We start from the raw sequence: 17,237 nt of genomic DNA on the forward strand, positions 1-17,237 counted from the left end.
CTGCACAGCAGATCCTCACATCTGCACAGCAGATCCTCACATCTGTATAGCCAGCACTTTATTGACTGAGCTTTCTTTCTTTTTTTTTTTTGAAACTCAGTGTTCTTCCACCTGGCTTCAAACTTGTGAGCCTCCTGCCTCAGCCTCCTAAGGTAGTTAGACTTATAGGATGCATGTCTGTGTGTATTCTATCTCTTCATATATTATATAGATATTTTAGCATTTGTTTCTAATATTTTTTCTAGTTTTTCATCTGCCTTTTATACTAGAATGTGCTGTCCATATCTCTATCTCCAGATCTGAGCACACAGTGAAAATATCGTGGATGGAGGCTGGAGAGACAGTTCAACAGTGAAGAGCACTCATGGCTCTTTCAGAGGATAGGAGTTCGGTTCCCAGCACCCATGTTGGACAAGTGGCTCACAACTGCCTGTAACTCGGGCTTCAGGGGAGCTCCTGTCCTCTAAGGGGTCTTGCACACATGTAGTGCATGTAAACTCAAGCAGACAAACACACATGGACATAAAATTTAAAGAAATCTTTTTAAAATGTACTAAACGAGACGGGCAGTGGTGGCGCACGCCTTTAATCCCAGCACTTGGGAGGCAGAGACAGGTGGATTTCTGAGTTCGAGTCCAGCCTGGTCTACAGAGTGAGTTCCAGGACAGCCAAGACTATACAGAGAAACCCTGTCTCGAAAAACAAAAAACAAAAACAAAACAAAACAAAACAAAAATATATTTAAGCCTGGCGGTAGTGGTGCATGCCTTTAATCCCAGCCCTTGGGAGGCAGAGACAGGCGGATTTCTGAGTTCAAGGCCAGCCTGGTCTACAGAGTGAGTTCCAGGACAGCCAGGACTACACAGAGAAACCCTGTCTCAAAAAAAACAAAAAAATAAAATGTACTAAATGAACAAATAAAAGAATGTAGGTAACAATGGCAGCTTAAATTAAGGACTTAGCAATGGGAATGAAGGGCAGTAAGTGGAAATGTCACACATCTGTAATCCTAGCACCTAGGAGTTGCAGGAAGATCAGAGTTCAAAGCCAGCCATGACTACATAGTGAATTCAAGACCTGAGCTACAGAAGACTAGCAAAGAAGTAGGCTGAAGAGAAGTCAGTGGCTGCTTTTTAAACTTTATCTATCATATAGCCATTATCTATCTATCTATCTATCTATTCATCCATCCATCCATCTATCCATCTATTATTCTATCTATCATCTATATATCTGTCTATCTATTTATTTTTGAGACAGGGTTTCTCTGTGTAGCTCTGGCTGTCCTGTAACTTGCTCTTTAGATTAGGCTGGTGTCAAACTCATAGAGATCCATCTGCCCCTGCCTCCTCCTGAGTGGTGGGATTAAAAGGCGTGTGCCACCACTGCCTGGCTGTATATGTATATGTATATGTATATGTATATTTTTTTGAGACAGGGTTTCTCTGTATAGCCCTGGCTGTCCTGGAACTCACTCTGTAGACCAGGCTGGCCTCTAACTCAGAAATCCGCCTGCCTCTGCCTCCTAAATGCTGGGATTAAAGGTATGTGCCACCACCGCCCGGCTATTTTCTTTGCATTTTAAACTTTAAAGGAAAGCATGGTAGAAGGAAGTGGCCAGGACCTGACTAGTCGTCCTGAGCGGATGAATGAGAAGTGAGCATTCCCTCCAGCCTGTTGGACTTAGAGGGGCTTCAAGAAAGCCAGGTGGAGTGGGTCAGAAGGCTAGAGCAGAAGTGCGACTGGAGAGATGACACTCAAATGTCAGGTGCCACTGCTGTCAGGGTGCGTGTAAGAACAGATGAAACCTGAAGAGGTGCAGAAAAGCTACAGTCAGAGAGAGCTCTGAGGCATGCTTGAATTCTCCAGAAGAAAGCAAAGCCAGTGGAGGAAGGCTAGAAGCAGTAACAATGTAAGCCTATGTTACAAAACTCAAAGTTACCGAAGGATGTAGCTCGGTGGGAGGGCACTTGCCTAGCGTGCTTGAGGCGCTATTGTCAATTCCCAGGGCCCCAAAGAAAAAGAAAAACAAATAGAAGCCAAAGGAAAAGGCATCTTAAGAGCCCGGGAGGTGATCCAGCAGGTGGAGGTGCTTGCTATCAATCTGATGAACTGAATTTGATCTCTGGGACCCACATGATGGGAGGAGAGCTCCACATTCAAACAGTGGTACACACAGGCACACACGAATGCACACATGGGTGCGTGCCCGTGCACACACACATACACACACACACACACACGAGCATACACACACGCCCATACACACACATGCAAACTACACTAAAAATAAATGTAATTTTAAATTTGAAAAAGGAAAGAAAATTCAAGAAATAATGGGTTGCCGTGCATCGTTGAACACTCAACAGGGAGAGGCAGGTTGATCCCTGTGAGTTTAAGGCCAGCTGGCTTACAGAATGAGTTCCAGGCCAGCCAGGACTACATAGTAAGACACCCTCACCCCTACCTTCACCCTCAGAAAAAAGTGATCGGTGGTAGCTGTGGTGTGGGAAAATCACTCTCCACTGGGTTAAAACAAGAACTGCTGAGCGGGAGGAAATGGAGGCAGTAGCCATGGATAGAACAAAGGAAAGAAGAAATGAAATCTTCGCTTAAGAAGTCAGGCAAAGACTTGGTCCAGATGAGGGGATTCTGAGCTAGCAGGGAGTAGGAAGGACTAAGCTCATGACAGGGATGGTGACATAAGAGTTGGGGCCATCTTGAAGAACAACACTGGGAAGCTGGGGAAGGAAGGAGCTGAGGTGGAGCTTTAAGAACTCAAGGACTCTGAGGTGACCGTACAAGGCAGTGCAGGCCTGGAAGCCCAGTGTCCAGGAGGACAGAAGAGGCAGGAGGGTGGAGAATTTAAGACCAGCTTGGGTTACACAACCCCAAACATTAAAAAGGGGGTGGGGGAGAAAGGAAGGAAAAGAAAACACTTGAAGGTGTGAGTCACAAACACATAAGATAAGGCAGGAGGAAGCACTTACCCAGAAGCCCCATCTTCAACCTGAACTAGCAGGAACCATTCAAGAAGAAATGGAGGCAGGAAGAGACTCTTGGTGGGTCTGTGGCTGACAAAATGTGGTATCCTCCATCCTTACAGCCAGGTACTAGACAGTTTTCTCATTAACTCCCAGATTTGTGAGCACAGCTGCCCTTTGTGGCCATTCTCCTCAAAAGGTCATCAATGGGAGAATGTCACCTGCACAGACCTCAAGGGTGACAATCATCCAGGTCTTCACCAACTGCCTGTGTCTCATTCACTGATTCATTCTTTGACGAGTTCAAAAGGATTTATTCAATTTGGTGAGAGACAGTTACCTTCCCCCATGAAGCTCACCCTCCTAGCTCAGCTGCAAGCCAGGGTCCTAGGCTCCCATCCGGTGGTGTACTTCGAGCTTGGCTTGGGGCTTCAAGTTCCATATGGCCTTCCCCCCTAATGCTCAGAGCGAGGTGGGGTGGGGTGGGGAGGGCTCTTCAAAGGGAGGGGAAATGAAAGTGTTCTCTAGGGGGTATAAAAAGCACCATTGCCAGTTTGTCTCCTCTCCTGCCTGTGACCAGGAAAGTGGAAGGACCAGCTGAAGACAGATGCAGGCCAAGGTGGGAGAGGTCTCCTGCACTGTATTAATGTCCTCCTGAGCCCCTAACCACTATCTGTCTCCACCTCCACTCCCACCCTGTAGGCTCCTGAGAACACTGGAGAGGGGGGCCTACTTTTATTTACTTTTATGTTCTTGTCCAGATGCCCAAATACCCTGGTTCCCAGGAGAGAAAAGACCCCTTCACCCTGCCCCAGGCGCCAGGCTGCCAGCCCATCTGCTGGGAGAAAGGAGGGGCACCTCTCCCAGGAGGATCCTGGAGAAACAACTAGAACACTAGTCCCAAGAGGTTTATACTTGCTAGGCACTTCGCTTCACGCGGGAAAGCCGGGAAAGCCGTAGGGTAGAGCTGAACCCTGAGGTGGGTAGGGGTGAGGGTCTAGGCCTGTCATAGCGGGGCGGGGTCTTCTGGCCAGGATGTGTCCAAGGCAGGCTGAGCAGTGCCTCCGTGCCCACCCTCTGCCCCCCTCCCTGGGCCCAGTCTCACCGGCTCGGAGGCGCCAGGGCCCCCCCCAGGGCCAGGGCGGGCTGGAGAAGGTAATGTAATTCCGGCCCAGCTAACCCGATTATGGCGGCCTGCACCGGGCAGGGTGGCGGCAGGGGCGTGTCTTCGGCTTAGGGGCCCGCCCGGCAGGGGTCCCATCCCGGGGAGGGACCGGGAGGTCACATACTCCCAGCTCCTGGGTCCGCGCCCAGAGGTCACAAGGTCACCAAGCCGCTTCAGCCTTCCCCCACTTTCCTTGGCTGGCACGCTCCAGGCACATTTTCTGATGCTTGGGTGGGGTAAAGTGTCTGTAGGGTGCGGAGCCCGGAGCCTCCCAAGGCCTCAGCGAGTCCCCAGTGTAGCCCTTTCGCCTTAGAGAAGCGAGGACAGTGTGTGAGGACAGCTTTCCAAGATGCGAATTAGAGAAGTGGAATCCCGCGGTGGAAGCCGGGGTTAGTCCGTTTGAGATACGGGTCCGATTTACAGCAATTTCAAAAAATCGAAATTCTAAGAAATAGGCTACTAATTCCTGGTCAGTCAGGACCAGTAAGGTGGGGAGTGGCACAGAAAAAAGCCAGGACGTGTACCACGACTCCAAGCTCAGATGTTCGTTTCCTGCCCGAGCCCACCGTACGCGCCCTGCCACCTTCTGCTTCCCACACCTGGCCTCTTCCTGGGACTCCAGATCGCGGATCGCCGTTCCCCAACCGCTTCTTGTAGAGCCAGGTAGCCACAACGAGATTTGGTCTTAGAGGTCATTTGGGTAGGGGCCACAACGAATCCAGAAACTGGCCAGCGGCACCCATCGGGAGGCGAAGAGTGGGGTCTGGGGAGAGAAGCCCCTGCCGAGGAACCCGCGAGGCAGCCCGAAGGCGGAGGCCGATGAGGATGCGGGCGCGCGAGCATCCCAGCTGAGTCAGCGGCCCCTCCCGCGCACCGCGCCTTCCTGACACCCGCGCCCTCCTCTGCCTGCGCCAGGCACATCCAGCCATCCCTTCCCCTTTAACGGCGGGGCCCCGCCCCTGCCCTCCCTCTGCCCCCTCTGCCCACCCGAGTCACTGCCCCTGCCTGAGCTGGCCACCCCTCTCCACACCGGACTCGGGCAGCGGCCTGGGCAACCTAGCGTCCACCTGCGCTCCTGGGACCCCCGCCCGCCGCGCTCCTTCGGGATGCGAGTCCCTGAGCGGACTCCGGGGAGGGACGGGCACACGCGCGGCTGCGCCCGGTACACAGGGATGTTGCTGTCCCGGGGGCCCCGGCGCATGGCCGTGGCCAGCCCCGCGGGCCCCTGAAGCCGCTGCCCGGAGCGCTTGCCGCCGGGCTCCCGCAGCCGTCAGAGACACCCTCTCCAGTCATCCAGCCTCTCAGGCTTGGATCCATGGAGCCCGCGGTGTTGGCTCCGCACCACCTTCCGCACCACGAACCCATCAGCTTCGGCATCGATCAGATCCTGAGCGGCCCCGAACCCCCGGGGGGCGGTCTGGGTCCCGGGCAGGCGGGCCAGAGCCACGGGGACAGTGCGGCGTTCTCCAGTGGATTCCACGGAGCCTCGGGCTATGCTCCAGCCGGCTCGCTGGCCTCGTTGCCTAGAGGCTCGGGAGTGGGCCCCGGCGGCGTGATCCGCGTCCCCGCGCACCGCCCGCTGCCTGTGCCGCCGCCCTCGGGTGCGGCCCCCGCTGTGCCCGGACCCTCTGGTTTGGGTGGCGCCGGGGGCCTAGCCGGACTCACCTTCCCCTGGATGGACAGCGGCCGCCGCTTTGCAAAGGACAGGCTCACGGGTGAGATTGCCCAACCCCTCGGTGTCCTTCCCCCGCGACCCCGTTTCTTCGGCTCTGCTTTCTGCTCCAACCCCATTACCCGGTTCATCTCTCCCCTCTGCTCCTCCCCGTGGACCCTCCCCGACCCCACAGTTCTCGGTCCCACAGCAGAGAGGCAGTAAGGAGAGAGCTGCTGTCGTCGGGTGCATGCACCCTGCTTCTGCGGCTCCACGGTGCCTACCGCGAGGAGGGGCAGGGTGAAGTTTGGGAGGACCCCGATTCTTCCTAAGCCCCTACTTGAATGAGGATTCTGTGGTTGGGGGAACCCCCTCCCCCTATAAGGACTAAGGGCTCTCTTCTCAGTTTTATCTCGGACCACCCCGCAAACATTGCCCTGCTCTTCCGTCCCATAGCTGCGCTCTCGCCCTTCTCTGGGACACGTCGCATAGGCCACCCCTACCAAAACCGGACCCCCCCGAAGCGCAAGAAGCCGCGCACCTCCTTTTCCCGCTCGCAGGTGCTGGAGCTGGAGCGCCGCTTCCTGCGCCAGAAGTACCTGGCGTCGGCAGAGAGGGCGGCGCTGGCCAAGGCCCTGCGCATGACGGACGCGCAGGTCAAGACTTGGTTCCAGAACCGACGCACCAAGTGGCGGTGAGGTGCGGGGCGCGGGCGGGCCGAGTGGCGGGGAAGGGCCGGGCCACCCGCTGACCCCGGCTATCCGCCCGCCCAGGCGCCAGACGGCGGAGGAGCGCGAAGCCGAGCGGCACCGCGCGGGTCGCCTGCTGCTGCACCTGCAGCAAGACGCGCTGCCCCGGCCGCTGCGGCCACCGCTGCCACCGGACCCGCTCTGCCTGCACAACTCGTCGCTCTTTGCGCTGCAGAATCTGCAGCCCTGGGCCGAGGACAACAAGGTGGCTTCGGTGTCCGGGCTCGCCTCGGTGGTGTGAGCGACTCCTGCTCGACGAGCGCCAACGTGGCCGGGTGCCGTGCCGCCAGCGAAGCGTGAGGAGCGGAAGGCCTGCGGCTGTCCTCTGAGGCTCCTTGGCCACCAGTGGCCCCTGGTCCGCACTTTGACTCCGCCCTTCATGGCATTTTTTTTTTTAAAAGACCCGCTGAGATGTGGGTTGCAAGGGCAACCTGCAGGACTGTGAATGAAGCAGGGACCCTGTAAGGCACTGTGACTCTGCCCTGAGTGAGCTCAGAGCTCAGGTCCTGCTGGGAAGGGATCACTGAGCTAGTGTGAAGTCAGACATCAAGGACAGCGGGGGAGGGGTAATGGAAGAGGCGCTGGCACTAGAGAATGTGGCCTACTGTGACAGGGACCTCATCCCTCATCTGTAGAACAATCACTAAGGATTCCTTCTAGACTCAATCTCACCCAATCTGCGAGCCCGCCCTCCATCTTGAGAGTTTTAATGCACCTATGCTGTAGGTAAGATAGATACTTATATACTCAGAAGATAAAATCTAGGAAGAGAACCTGACTCTGGGACCATGCAGGGTCAGAGAACCAAGATGGGGAGCTGGTGGAGATTTCAGTGTCAGAGTGAACAAGAGATGCTTTGGGACTGGCAAACCTAAGAAGAACCAAAGATGACCTTAAGACTGGAGATGTGGCGGCCAGGAAGCCAGTGGTGCTGTGGACCAGGAAGGGGAAACGGAGCAAGATTAACAGTAGGCAAAACTAATGTTAGATTTAGAGAGAAAAAATTCCTGATGCCTGCCTTTGGGGGATCTCACTGACATCACGGGGTAGAGACAGATGGAACGGTCGGGCCAATATCTCCAGAGGCAGAGGGTGGGAGGGGAACTCTGAGGAGTTACATGGATTGAGCCTTTCTTTCCACTGTATTCCACAAACACACTTAGGATGTGCAGGATGGTGGTGGATTCAGCAATTAGAACAGACTAAGGACAGACGGGAAGTACCCAGCCAGGAAGAAGAAAAGCATGGCATCCTTCCGCTGCAAAGACCTTAGGAGCCTGGAGTCCGCATGTGCAGTAATCCTGACAGCCCCAGTTTGATCCCTAGGAGCCAGTTTGTGGAAGAAAACCAATTTCTATGACTTGTCCTCTGATTCCTGCACATGTGTTATGGGTGTGCATCCACACACACAATAAATATTATGAAAAATTAGAGACCGCAGACTGTAGGTGAGTCAGAGGCCACAGGCTTTTTGTGAAGGGGAGGATGGTTGCAAAGCTTTCTGGCTCCACAGGAGGATTTCCTCTCATGCTACTGTTCTTGTCTTGTTCCTGGCAGAGGCTGGAACACTGTGACAGGGACAGAGACCTGTGGTAGTCAGGTCACTCATGGTCTGTGCTAGTGATAGCTACAGCAGGCAGCACAGAGACTTGATCCCTGCAGAAGTCGGCCTCTTTCCTTATGTGCCATCTCTGACTCATGGATGTTGTACATGGCACTGCAGAACCAAAAATCAAACTTGGCATCATAGAAAAATCATTTTTTAAAAAGATTTATTTATTTTATGTATGTGAGCACAAGGTCGCTGACACACCAGAAGAGGGCATTGGATCCAATTACAGATGATTGTGAGCCACCATGTGGTTGCTGGGAATTGAACTCATGACCTCTAGAAGAGCAGTCAGTGCTCTTACTTAATCCCTGAGCCATCTCTCCAGCCCCCCAAAATCTTTTATAGACCCAAGGAGACAAGGTTGTGTGGGGCAACATGTGGATGGAGCGAGCGGCATTTGCTCTCTTGCCTATGGACAGAGAAGGAAAGGGTTGCCTTGTTCTGAACCGCGGCTCTCTGTTCCCTCCCCTCCTAACGTTTCTTGGCTCATGGGTTCTAGGAGTCTATTTGCCCTACACTTTGGGTCTCTAAGTCTGGCTGATGGCCTTGGCACTATGTGATGAGGCTGGCTCCATTTCTTAGGCAGCTCACTGCAGAGCACAGCTGTCTCCATACTCTTGGGGAGATGAAGTTTCAGTCACTGCTGATGGCTCTGCTGTTCCTTCTCTCAGCTGGTTCAGGAGGTCTCTGCTCTCACTAGGGGGCAAGTTACTCAGGAAGTATGGAGGGGCGAGCTCCAGCAGCCTGTTGGAGAAACTTAGGATGGAGTCATCTGTGCCTCCCCTTCACACGTTCACCAACCCTCTTCCTACGGCTAGCTCCCCAGCTCTGGTCCCTGGCCCTGGGAGAAGAAGGGCCCAGTAAGAGTAAGGGTCAGGAAACTCACATCTCAGGCTGAATCTCAGAGACAACGCAAAGGCAGTTGTCTTTAGATATGGAGAAGCTGTGGTACAGCACCCATGTGGGTGGCTGGGCTGGAGTCCTGCGGTTTCGGTAGCTGCAGTATGGAGACAGCTGGGCTACATGTTTATGGGTGAGAAGCAGATAATTTCCTGTCCCGTCCGTATCTCGGGCCACCTCATTGAAACACAAATACATGGGTGGAATAAGTAACGAGGCATAGAAAATAAAGAAGGCCAATGCTGGGCGTGGCAGTTATCCCAGTGTTTGGGAGCCAGAGGAGCATAAATTTGAGGCCAGCCTGAGGTAATGAGTCTGAAGCCAGCCTGGATGACAGGAGACCCCCCCCCCCCCATCGTTGCCTTTAAAAAGAAAGAAGGGAAGAGAAGAAAGGGCTGTGAAAGGGTTCGGAGTATTGTAGAGCCGAAAAGTCCTCAGCTGTCAATCTTGGGTGTCGTTCCTCAGGTGCCATCCAGCTTTTTTTGGAGTCAGAACCTGGAACCTGCCATTAGGCTAGGCTGGCTAGAGAGCCCCAGGGACCCACATGTCTCTGTCTGCCCAGTGCTAGGACTGCAAGTGAACCCAGGGTTCTGGGGATCAAAGTCTGTCCTTGAAATAGAAGCAAGGGTTTTACCGATGCAGCTCTTCCCCTAGCCCCCTTCTCTCTGCCTTTTGATTCTTTTTTTTTTCTAAAATTAAAAAAATGATTTATTTATCTTATGTGTATGACTGTTTTGCCTGCATGAATTAGTACAACATGGACCTGCCCTTGAATGGAGTTAAGAACGGTAGTAAGCTACCATATGGGTGCTAGGATCCAGACCCAGGTTCCCTGGGTTCTCTGAGAAAGCAGTAAGTGCTCTTAACTGCTAAGGCAACTCTCCAGCCATCCCTACCTCCACCCCATTGAGACAGAATCTTATTATGTAGCCCTAGTTGCCCTAGAACTTACTATGTAGACCACGTTGGCCTCAACCTTAAAGAGCTCTGCCTGCCTCGAGAGAGTGCTGGATTAAAGATGTGTACCACCACACCTGGCAAACCTATCCCGCTCAGCCCTCTCCCCAACCTTGAGGAAGTATCCTGACAGCAGTGCTTTCTGAAGGTCTCTGCGATTCTGCTCAGAGCCAAAGGCTGGCTGGGACAGGGGAAGCTCAATCCGCTGCATGAGGTCCACAAGCTCTGCTCGGAGTTTGCGGGCTTGACACAAGTCCTCCCAGGCTAGACCCCGAGCCTGACACCACGCTTCATCTGCTCCACCTGGAGGAGGAGGGAACACCTGCCATTAAGTCCTTCAGATGCACAGAGCACAACCCTTGGGCAGAGGACCTCCTCTTCCTGAACACAGAGGTCTGTCAGCTGACTGGGTATTCTGAAACACTTACTTTGTACAAAGGCTTCATAGACCTGGATCAGAGAGCTGTGGTCGCCATCTGCATGTTCCAGTGCCCGACGCAAGGCAGCTTCTTCTGCACAAAGCGGAGGCCGAGTAAACCCAGGAGCGGCTGGAGGCGGGACACAAGAAGGTGGTTTGGGAGGAACAGGGCAGGGTGACCTCACACACAGAATGCTGAGGGGAATCCTCTGGGAGCTTAATTTAAAAGACAATAGATTCTAGGCGCTCGGCGCTTCATTATACTTGGAGGCAAGGGCAGCCAGTCCTCCCCATCCATGGCTCTGCATCTATAGGGAATTTGCAGATCATCCTTCTCTAGTCTTTCCGAAATACTATAGGTGGGCTTTTACATAATGTTTACACACCGTATGAGGTGCTGTAAGTAATCTGGAGGTTATGCAAAGCATGTAGGAGAATACACTCAGGTTATATTCAAGTTCTACAACATCCTGGAGACTGAAGTGGATTGTGGTATCCAATTCTGGAACCCATCTCCCATAGACACTGATGTCTGGAGATGAAAGATAGTTTTTGCCCGTAAGGAGATTAGAATCTCGTAGAGAAAGGCTGTGCATATGACTCAGTAGATACTTGCTGTACAAGAATGAAGACTTGGATTTGAATTCCCACTACCTACATAAGAAAGCCTAGCCTGCTACCTATGCCTGTAATCTGGTGGGCAGAGACAGGCTGATCCTGGGAGCTTGCTGTCCAATCAGTTTAGCAGAAGAGACAACCTGTTCCCCCAGCTTTTGCATGCAAGCACACTGATGCATGCCGCCTCCCTCCAACACACACAAGCCTGGTGGGAGAGTCCAACAAGGAAGTGAACAAATAAGCACTCTGAAGGCACAGAGAAGGTGAACTGATCCAGGCTTTGGTGGTGGAGACAAGAGTGAAGTGGGAGCAAAGCATGAAATCCTTAGGTCAGTGTCAGAAGTATGCATAGAGAAGGGACTGTGGGGCCATCTGAGGCTCTGGGAAAAGCACAGAACAGAGGCTAATGCCTTATTTGGGGCATTAGATGCCATCTATGTTGTATGGGATGGGTGACATGTGGCAGAATGGCAAGGGAAGCTGGAGTGATCTGCATACTCAGGGTAAGAGGCTGACTGTGTGATACAAGAGTTTTCACAGCCTAGAAGGTGAGAACAGCTGCCGAAGAAGAATGTTAAACTATGAGTCCAAATGTTGGTCCATATGACTGGTTAGGAGACCATGGACGGAATCCGGACGAGCAGAGGGGAGTACCCAACACTGGTGTTGGCTGTGATCATGCCGAGAGCATAAACTGAAAAACACATGTAGGAGTGGGGAAGGGAACTCTGGCGACAGATTAGGATAGGAGAACGAGAGAGGTGATGGGATTGTCTGATTCAGAGCAGAGAGGACTGTGGTGGAGTGGATAGAAGGGCAGGTGGATAGAACGCTTGAGTTGAGTTCTCAGCTGAGGCACTATGGATTAGTATAGCAGAACTATTTACTAGGAAAGCCAGGAATTGTGTGGCACTTCCCTGTAATCCTACTACCTGGGAGGCTGTGGCAGGAGGATTCCTACAAGTTTGAGACTACCATGAGATAGATATATGGTGGATTCCAAGCCAGCCTGGATGACAGAGTAAAACCCTGTCGGGGAGGGGGGGGCAGAGGGGGTAAGGAGAAAGAAAGAAAGAAAGAAAGAAAGAAAGAAAGAAAGAAAGAGAAGAGAAAAGAAAAGAAAAGAAGAGGCAGAAGCCCGCACAATGGCTCAGCACACACTGCATAAGCCTAGCCTTTTAGTACAACCTCCAGAACCCACATATAGGTGGAAGGAAAGAACCAGTTCTACAGTCTTGTCCTTGAGCACACACATGAACTGTGATACACCCCTGCTGCCAAACATCATACATCATGTACATGCACAATGATACTTTTAAAGAGAGGACCACAGAGCTGGAGATGGCTCAGCAGTTAAGAGCACTAGCTGTCCCTGCAGAGGTTCCAGGGTTGGTTCCCAGCACCTATATGGCCCTCCTATGGCCTCCACATACACTGCATGCCGTGATGTACATACAGACGTGCAGGCATATACATACAAATAAATCTTGTGTGTGGGGATACTCTTCAGGAGTTGATGTCTCTCCTCCCTCTTGTTTCTCTCCGTCCTCACTTTCTCCCCTCTCCATAGCCTCCTTCCTAAGATCTAAAAGAATAATACGGGGGGGGGGAAGCCAGGAGTGGTGGCACTTGCCTTTAACCCCAGGAACTGGAAGGCTGAGGCAGGCAGATCTCTGTGAGTTCAAGACCAGTCAGGGTTACATAGTGAGGGCCTAGTTTTTAAAAAGTCATACTGGCAAGAGAGATGCAAAGTATAATCTGGAAATTTCAAGTATAGAAGCAGCGCTGTGAACTGTGCTGTGGATGATGGACTTGCTCAGAATTCTGGGAATGAGAAGACACTCAGGTCAAATGTTATAACCTTGGGCGGAATTTACAATGGAAAAGAGGACAAGAGTCCCAGGGAAGAGATGAGGACAGAACAGCATAGAGGTAGGATCCATAGAGGTGGGATGGAAACTACAGGCCGCTAGGCACCTATAATCCCAATGTCTGAGACTGAGCCACAAAGATCTCAAGTTCAAGGCCAGCATGGGCTACATAGCAAGATCCTGTCTCAAAGAGAAGGGTGATGGCCAGGGAGGTTAGGAACACTTTTCACACAAGTATGAAGACCTGAGTTAAAATTGTGGGTATCCATGAAAATGCCACCTGACGTGGCCACACACACCTATAACCTTATAACTGGAGACCGGGGAATCACTCGGGCTTGAGATATCAGCGTAGCTTCGGATTCAGGAACAGATTTGGCCTCAGGGGAATAAGAGGGTGAAGGAACAGGACACCTGACATCCTCCTGTGCTTCAGAGCACATCCATGCACAGGTACTTACACACACACACACACACACACACACACACACAAAAGTGGTGAACATTCTTGTGTCACAAGGTTATGAACAAATGTTGGAGTATCTGGACCCTCACTAATGAACTGTCACTGCAGGGGGCCATGGTCCTGAAGCTGGAATGTGGCGGGTGAGACTGGGATAGGGGTTACATTGCAGGGCTGAAAGCGGGAGTCGGTGAGGACAGGTGAGTGGATCTAGTCAATGTGGGTGAGATTCTGGACACTGAGAAGAAAGAAGCATTAGAGGTAAAGGCTCTAGTGGACGGTGTTAAGAAGAGATGGGTAGACACTTGGTTCCCTATGTGCTGTGAGGGGGTGGGAAGGCTGACACAGCTGTAAGAACCAGTGATTCCAGCTTCACCCCAGTGCAGGGCTGAGCAGCAGCCTGACAGACAGGAGGCTCTGGGTAAAAATTTTCAGCAAAGCAAAACCCCCAAAGTCCTGACTAACAAGTGAGGTAGATTAAAACTAGAATGTACCAGTGAGCATGGCAGCCAGAGTGAGCATCTCGTCTACACAGTTAAACTCGCAGGAGGCCAGCAGGGCCTTGGCCAGCTCTGGGGGCAGGGGGAACTCCGACAGGATGATTCCGAGGTCTGACAGGCCCCCACCATCATCCAGTGCAGCCAGGTAGTCTAAGTCTTCCAGGGCCTGCATCAGTGCTTCTGGTGCTGGTAAAGACACAGGCCTTAGCCATCACAGGCTCTGATCTTCATGTCACAGGCAGCACTGGGTCAGGGTGGGGCTCACCAGGCCGGTCCAGGAAGCGGCACTCCCCTGGCTCTGCAATCTGTTTCCTCATTAGTAGCAACACCAGGGAGCTCAGATTCTCTTCACACACTTTGGGGTGGGGCAGTGGGGGAGCCTCTAGTTCTAGGATGGACTTAGAGTACAGGCGGAGGCAGGATCCTGAAAGGGGAAAGGTCTGGGGAAGTAGATTTCTCAGAGCTTGTGTAAGGTGTTTTTTTTTTTTTTTCTTTTGTAGGTCTGAGGGCAAAGGCTCTTACCTGGTGGGAACCCCCTTGCCCGCAGCAGTCTTGCCTCTGCCTGACACTTGCTAATTGGTCTCAACACCTGGGATTCTGCTCGGATCCGAGGATTGTAAACCTGTCATCCAGCCCCCAAACAAGACCAAGACAGATCAGAGTGGTTCACTTTTATCTAAGGGTCTATTCCCCTTCATTTTTCTCACTCACACTGCGAAGTTCCAGTCCTGAATCAATGACATGTCGGATGGAAGGGAGGGAGAAGGAGAAATCTGCCAGCCAATGAGTGACCACAATCTTCCGGACACTCACACCTGTGTCTTCATACACAGTCTGGATGGCTTGACCACAGCCGGGGTGAAGGGGTAGCACCCTTGGAGTAGGTCCTGGGACAGCCAACATCCCCATCTCCCTGGACAAGGATTCACAGCACAGAGAAATTTCCTGAGGAGAGGGGTGGGGCATTAGGGCAGTTCTTACCTTTCTTGGGAGAGCACAAACCTTTTGGACAAACTGATGAAAACTAAGGCCTTTTATCTGAGAAAACAGACATACTTCTAAAGTTGGGCACATTATAATTTTAGTTCGCTGTACACAAAGCTCTGCATAAGAAATTTTAAAGGTGGGCTGCAAATTTTTTTATTCTGAAGTCCTTGATCCCCCGCCCCGGGAAGACTTTAGCAAAGTCTAAGATGTGTGGCCTCTGGGACGGGAAGGCAGCATAGGAATGCTTCCCATAATCTACTTTGTTTACCTCCTCACTGGGCAGATACACCAGCACATCTCCTGGTGCCTCTTCCCACTGACACAGCTCAAGCACAGCTTGGCAGGCAGCTTCCACTAGGTCAGTAGGGACAGTGTCCTTGTAGGCAAGGATGGGATTTCCGCCAGGCTCCCTGGGTACACGCACAATAGGAGAATTGCCCCAGAAAGCCTGGAATTTTGGTTCAAGCGCTGGGTCAGTAATTACAACCACTCTGGGATCTCCAGGGAGGTTTTTCAGTCTGGCATCTCGCAGGAGCCCCTGTAGTAAATCTGAGGCCACTGACCGCTCCTGAGCCTCATCCAGTATCAGCACACTCCAGGCTCCAGGGCCCCGGGTTGAGGCTACTTCCTGCAGAAATAGCCTGTCCCAGCAAAACCTGTTGGCATTGGTAGTGGGCAGGGAGTCAGTGTGGACACGGACCAGATCTACATCCAGGTATTTCCCCCAAGGTGCCTAGATTTTGATACTGAAGGTCAGAAAGATATCCTAAGCCTGTGGACCACTAAGTGGGACCCCACATCTCTGTTGAGGGCATTTGGTTCATACACTATATCCTGTATCTTGTTGTGGTGGTAGGGGCGAGGTTTGTATCACGACTCAAAGGCAGGTTAAGCTGAGGGTATGGGGAATTGCTAGACTATTGAGTTTGTTTCCACTCAGTAAGTGGAATTAAGCTCAGGTCAGACTGCAAATGGCCCACCTGAGCATGGTGTTGGGCCCAGTGCAGTCCTCCTGAGGAATGCTGTATCCAATCTCGTGACCCAGGGTCAGGTCCATCTCATCAGCCACCCTTGAAGCCAGGCTCATGGCTGCCAGAGGGTAGGGCTGAGTAACTGTAACCTGTCCTGTTTGGAATCCTCTGGCCAGCGCAAACTCTGCACACCATTGAGGAATCTGGGGGTAGGGAGAGGGAATTTGTCAGGATTGGAGGCCATCAGAGAGAAGTGCTGTAGGAACTATGGCCAGCTGAACTGGGATCCCTGAACCTTACCCAGTGGGGTCAGCCTAATCTACCTTCCCTTTCTTACCTCTCCCACATCCCCTTTCCTTTACCCCTGAAAAAGTACATTTAACCCTGCCCTTTGTCCACTCCCAGAATCTTCCTCCACCTGGGTGCTCTTGCCAGAGCCGGGGTCCCCAGACACTAGCACCACTCCAGTGGGGCTACTCTCCAAATGCTCCAAGAACAGGAAACGAGCAGCCCAGATGGGCAAGGCTCTACGCTGCTCAAGCAGCTCATAGTAGCAGGAAGAGAAGGGGAGCCCATCAAAGGGGTTCACAGCCAGCTCAGACGCCCCAGGACTTGGTTCAGACTCTTCTGCCAGCCCAGAGGCCATGGCGGCTATTCACAGAACCTACGAAAAGCAGGGCAGCCAGTAAGGCCTTAGATCTGCTGACTGGTACCCAATTCCCATCTCAGCTCGATCCCCAACCTCAACCCACAGAGGATAATGCCTGGGGTCCATCCTTCCCAGCAGTATTCGCTTGCCAGGAAATTGTGCTGGGTGTTTCTAAGGGGACATCACAAGTGGACTTTTACCCTGTTTGTACCTGGGTAGTGAAGATCTGTGACTAGCACAGGGGCCCATGTGGGCAGCAGGAGTTACAGAAGCATAGTCATCTGTGGGAAGGGCCCGAGGGGGAAAAGTAAGAAATCTGGAGACACAGAGAAGGGGACAGTAAGCAGGGCCATTAGTGATCCTGGATTCAAACCTGCCAGCAGCTCTGAGACGTCAGGATGGCAGCCAGTTCTGGATACACCCAGCCAGGCACCTCCAACCCAGGCCTGCCTGGAGTACAAAGGTAAATTCCGGTTCCATCCGGAGGCTGAGCTCAAACTCCAATCCCAGAGCTTGATTTTTTTGGGGGAGGGGCCTTTTGCTCCACCTTGGTTAACTTAGCTAGGAACTGCTACCATACTAAGCTTGTATGACTGAGCTTTTTATGACACACCGGTCGGTATTCATGAAATGCATTCTGGGAACTGTAGTTTTGAAGTGACAGCATCCAAATATAACTGAGCTGGGATCCAGTTGTTTTGTCTTCAGTTTAGTATCATTTCCACAGTTCCATTTGACCATC

The 17,237-nt window shown here is 52.4% G+C and overlaps 2 protein-coding genes across 6 annotated transcripts; one reads left to right on the forward strand and one right to left on the reverse strand.

The window, feature by feature from the left end:
* The first annotated feature begins 5,251 nt into the window (after positions 1 to 5,251).
* On the forward strand, positions 5,252 to 7,206 carry Tlx2 (T cell leukemia homeobox 2). The gene is made up of 3 exons (XM_028762495.1): positions 5,252 to 5,864; positions 6,257 to 6,494; positions 6,574 to 7,206. The coding sequence occupies exons 1-3, from the start codon at positions 5,465 to 5,467 to the stop codon at positions 6,788 to 6,790; spliced, it is 855 nt and encodes a 284-aa protein (XP_028618328.1). The 5' UTR covers positions 5,252 to 5,464; the 3' UTR covers positions 6,791 to 7,206.
* Positions 7,207 to 8,315: 1,109 nt separating this feature from the next.
* Positions 8,316 to 17,203, reverse strand: Dqx1 (DEAQ-box RNA dependent ATPase 1). 5 transcript variants are annotated; one of them, XM_028762269.1, is made up of 13 exons: positions 16,869 to 17,203; positions 16,707 to 16,776; positions 16,265 to 16,510; positions 15,856 to 16,049; positions 15,144 to 15,531; positions 14,600 to 14,833; positions 14,411 to 14,510; positions 14,154 to 14,312; positions 13,883 to 14,074; positions 10,447 to 10,566; positions 10,131 to 10,321; positions 9,048 to 9,238; positions 8,400 to 8,917 (listed from the first exon to the last, which is right to left on the reverse strand). In XM_028762269.1, exons 3-13 carry the CDS (start codon positions 16,490 to 16,492, stop codon positions 8,749 to 8,751), a joined length of 2,166 nt encoding a protein of 721 aa, XP_028618102.1. In that variant the 5' UTR covers positions 16,493 to 16,510; positions 16,707 to 16,776; positions 16,869 to 17,203; the 3' UTR covers positions 8,400 to 8,748. The 5 variants fall into 5 exon arrangements, with proteins under 5 accessions (XP_028618105.1, XP_028618102.1, XP_028618103.1 ...); XM_028762272.1 differs by lacking the exon at positions 16,707 to 16,776 and having other exon boundaries at positions 8,316 to 8,905; XM_028762270.1 differs by lacking the exon at positions 16,707 to 16,776.
* Between the last annotated feature and the right edge of the window lie 34 nt (positions 17,204 to 17,237).

The sequence above is a fragment of the Grammomys surdaster genome, unplaced genomic scaffold (genome assembly GCF_004785775.1).
Source record: "Grammomys surdaster isolate TR1022 unplaced genomic scaffold, NIH_TR_1.0 133, whole genome shotgun sequence".
NCBI classification, from domain to species: domain Eukaryota; kingdom Metazoa; phylum Chordata; class Mammalia; order Rodentia; family Muridae; genus Grammomys; species Grammomys surdaster.

Coding starts and splice junctions, on each gene's coding strand:
- Tlx2 (XM_028762495.1), top strand. CDS start 5,465: ATGGAGCCCGCGGTGTTGGCTCCGCACCACCTTCCGCACCACGAACCC. Junction 5,865..6,256: donor TGCAAAGGACAGGCTCACGG/GTGAGATTGCCC, acceptor TCCGTCCCATAG/CTGCGCTCTCGCCCTTCTCT. Junction 6,495..6,573: donor AACCGACGCACCAAGTGGCG/GTGAGGTGCGGG, acceptor CCGCCCGCCCAG/GCGCCAGACGGCGGAGGAGC.
- Dqx1 (XM_028762270.1), bottom strand. CDS start 16,492: ATGGCCTCTGGGCTGGCAGAAGAGTCTGAACCAAGTCCTGGGGCGTCT. Junction 10,567..13,882: donor TCTGGCTGCCATGCTCACTG/GTACATTCTAGT, acceptor TCCCGCCTCCAG/CCGCTCCTGGGTTTACTCGG. Junction 9,239..10,130: donor TGTCAGGATACTTCCTCAAG/GTTGGGGAGAGG, acceptor TGTTTCAATGAG/GTGGCCCGAGATACGGACGG.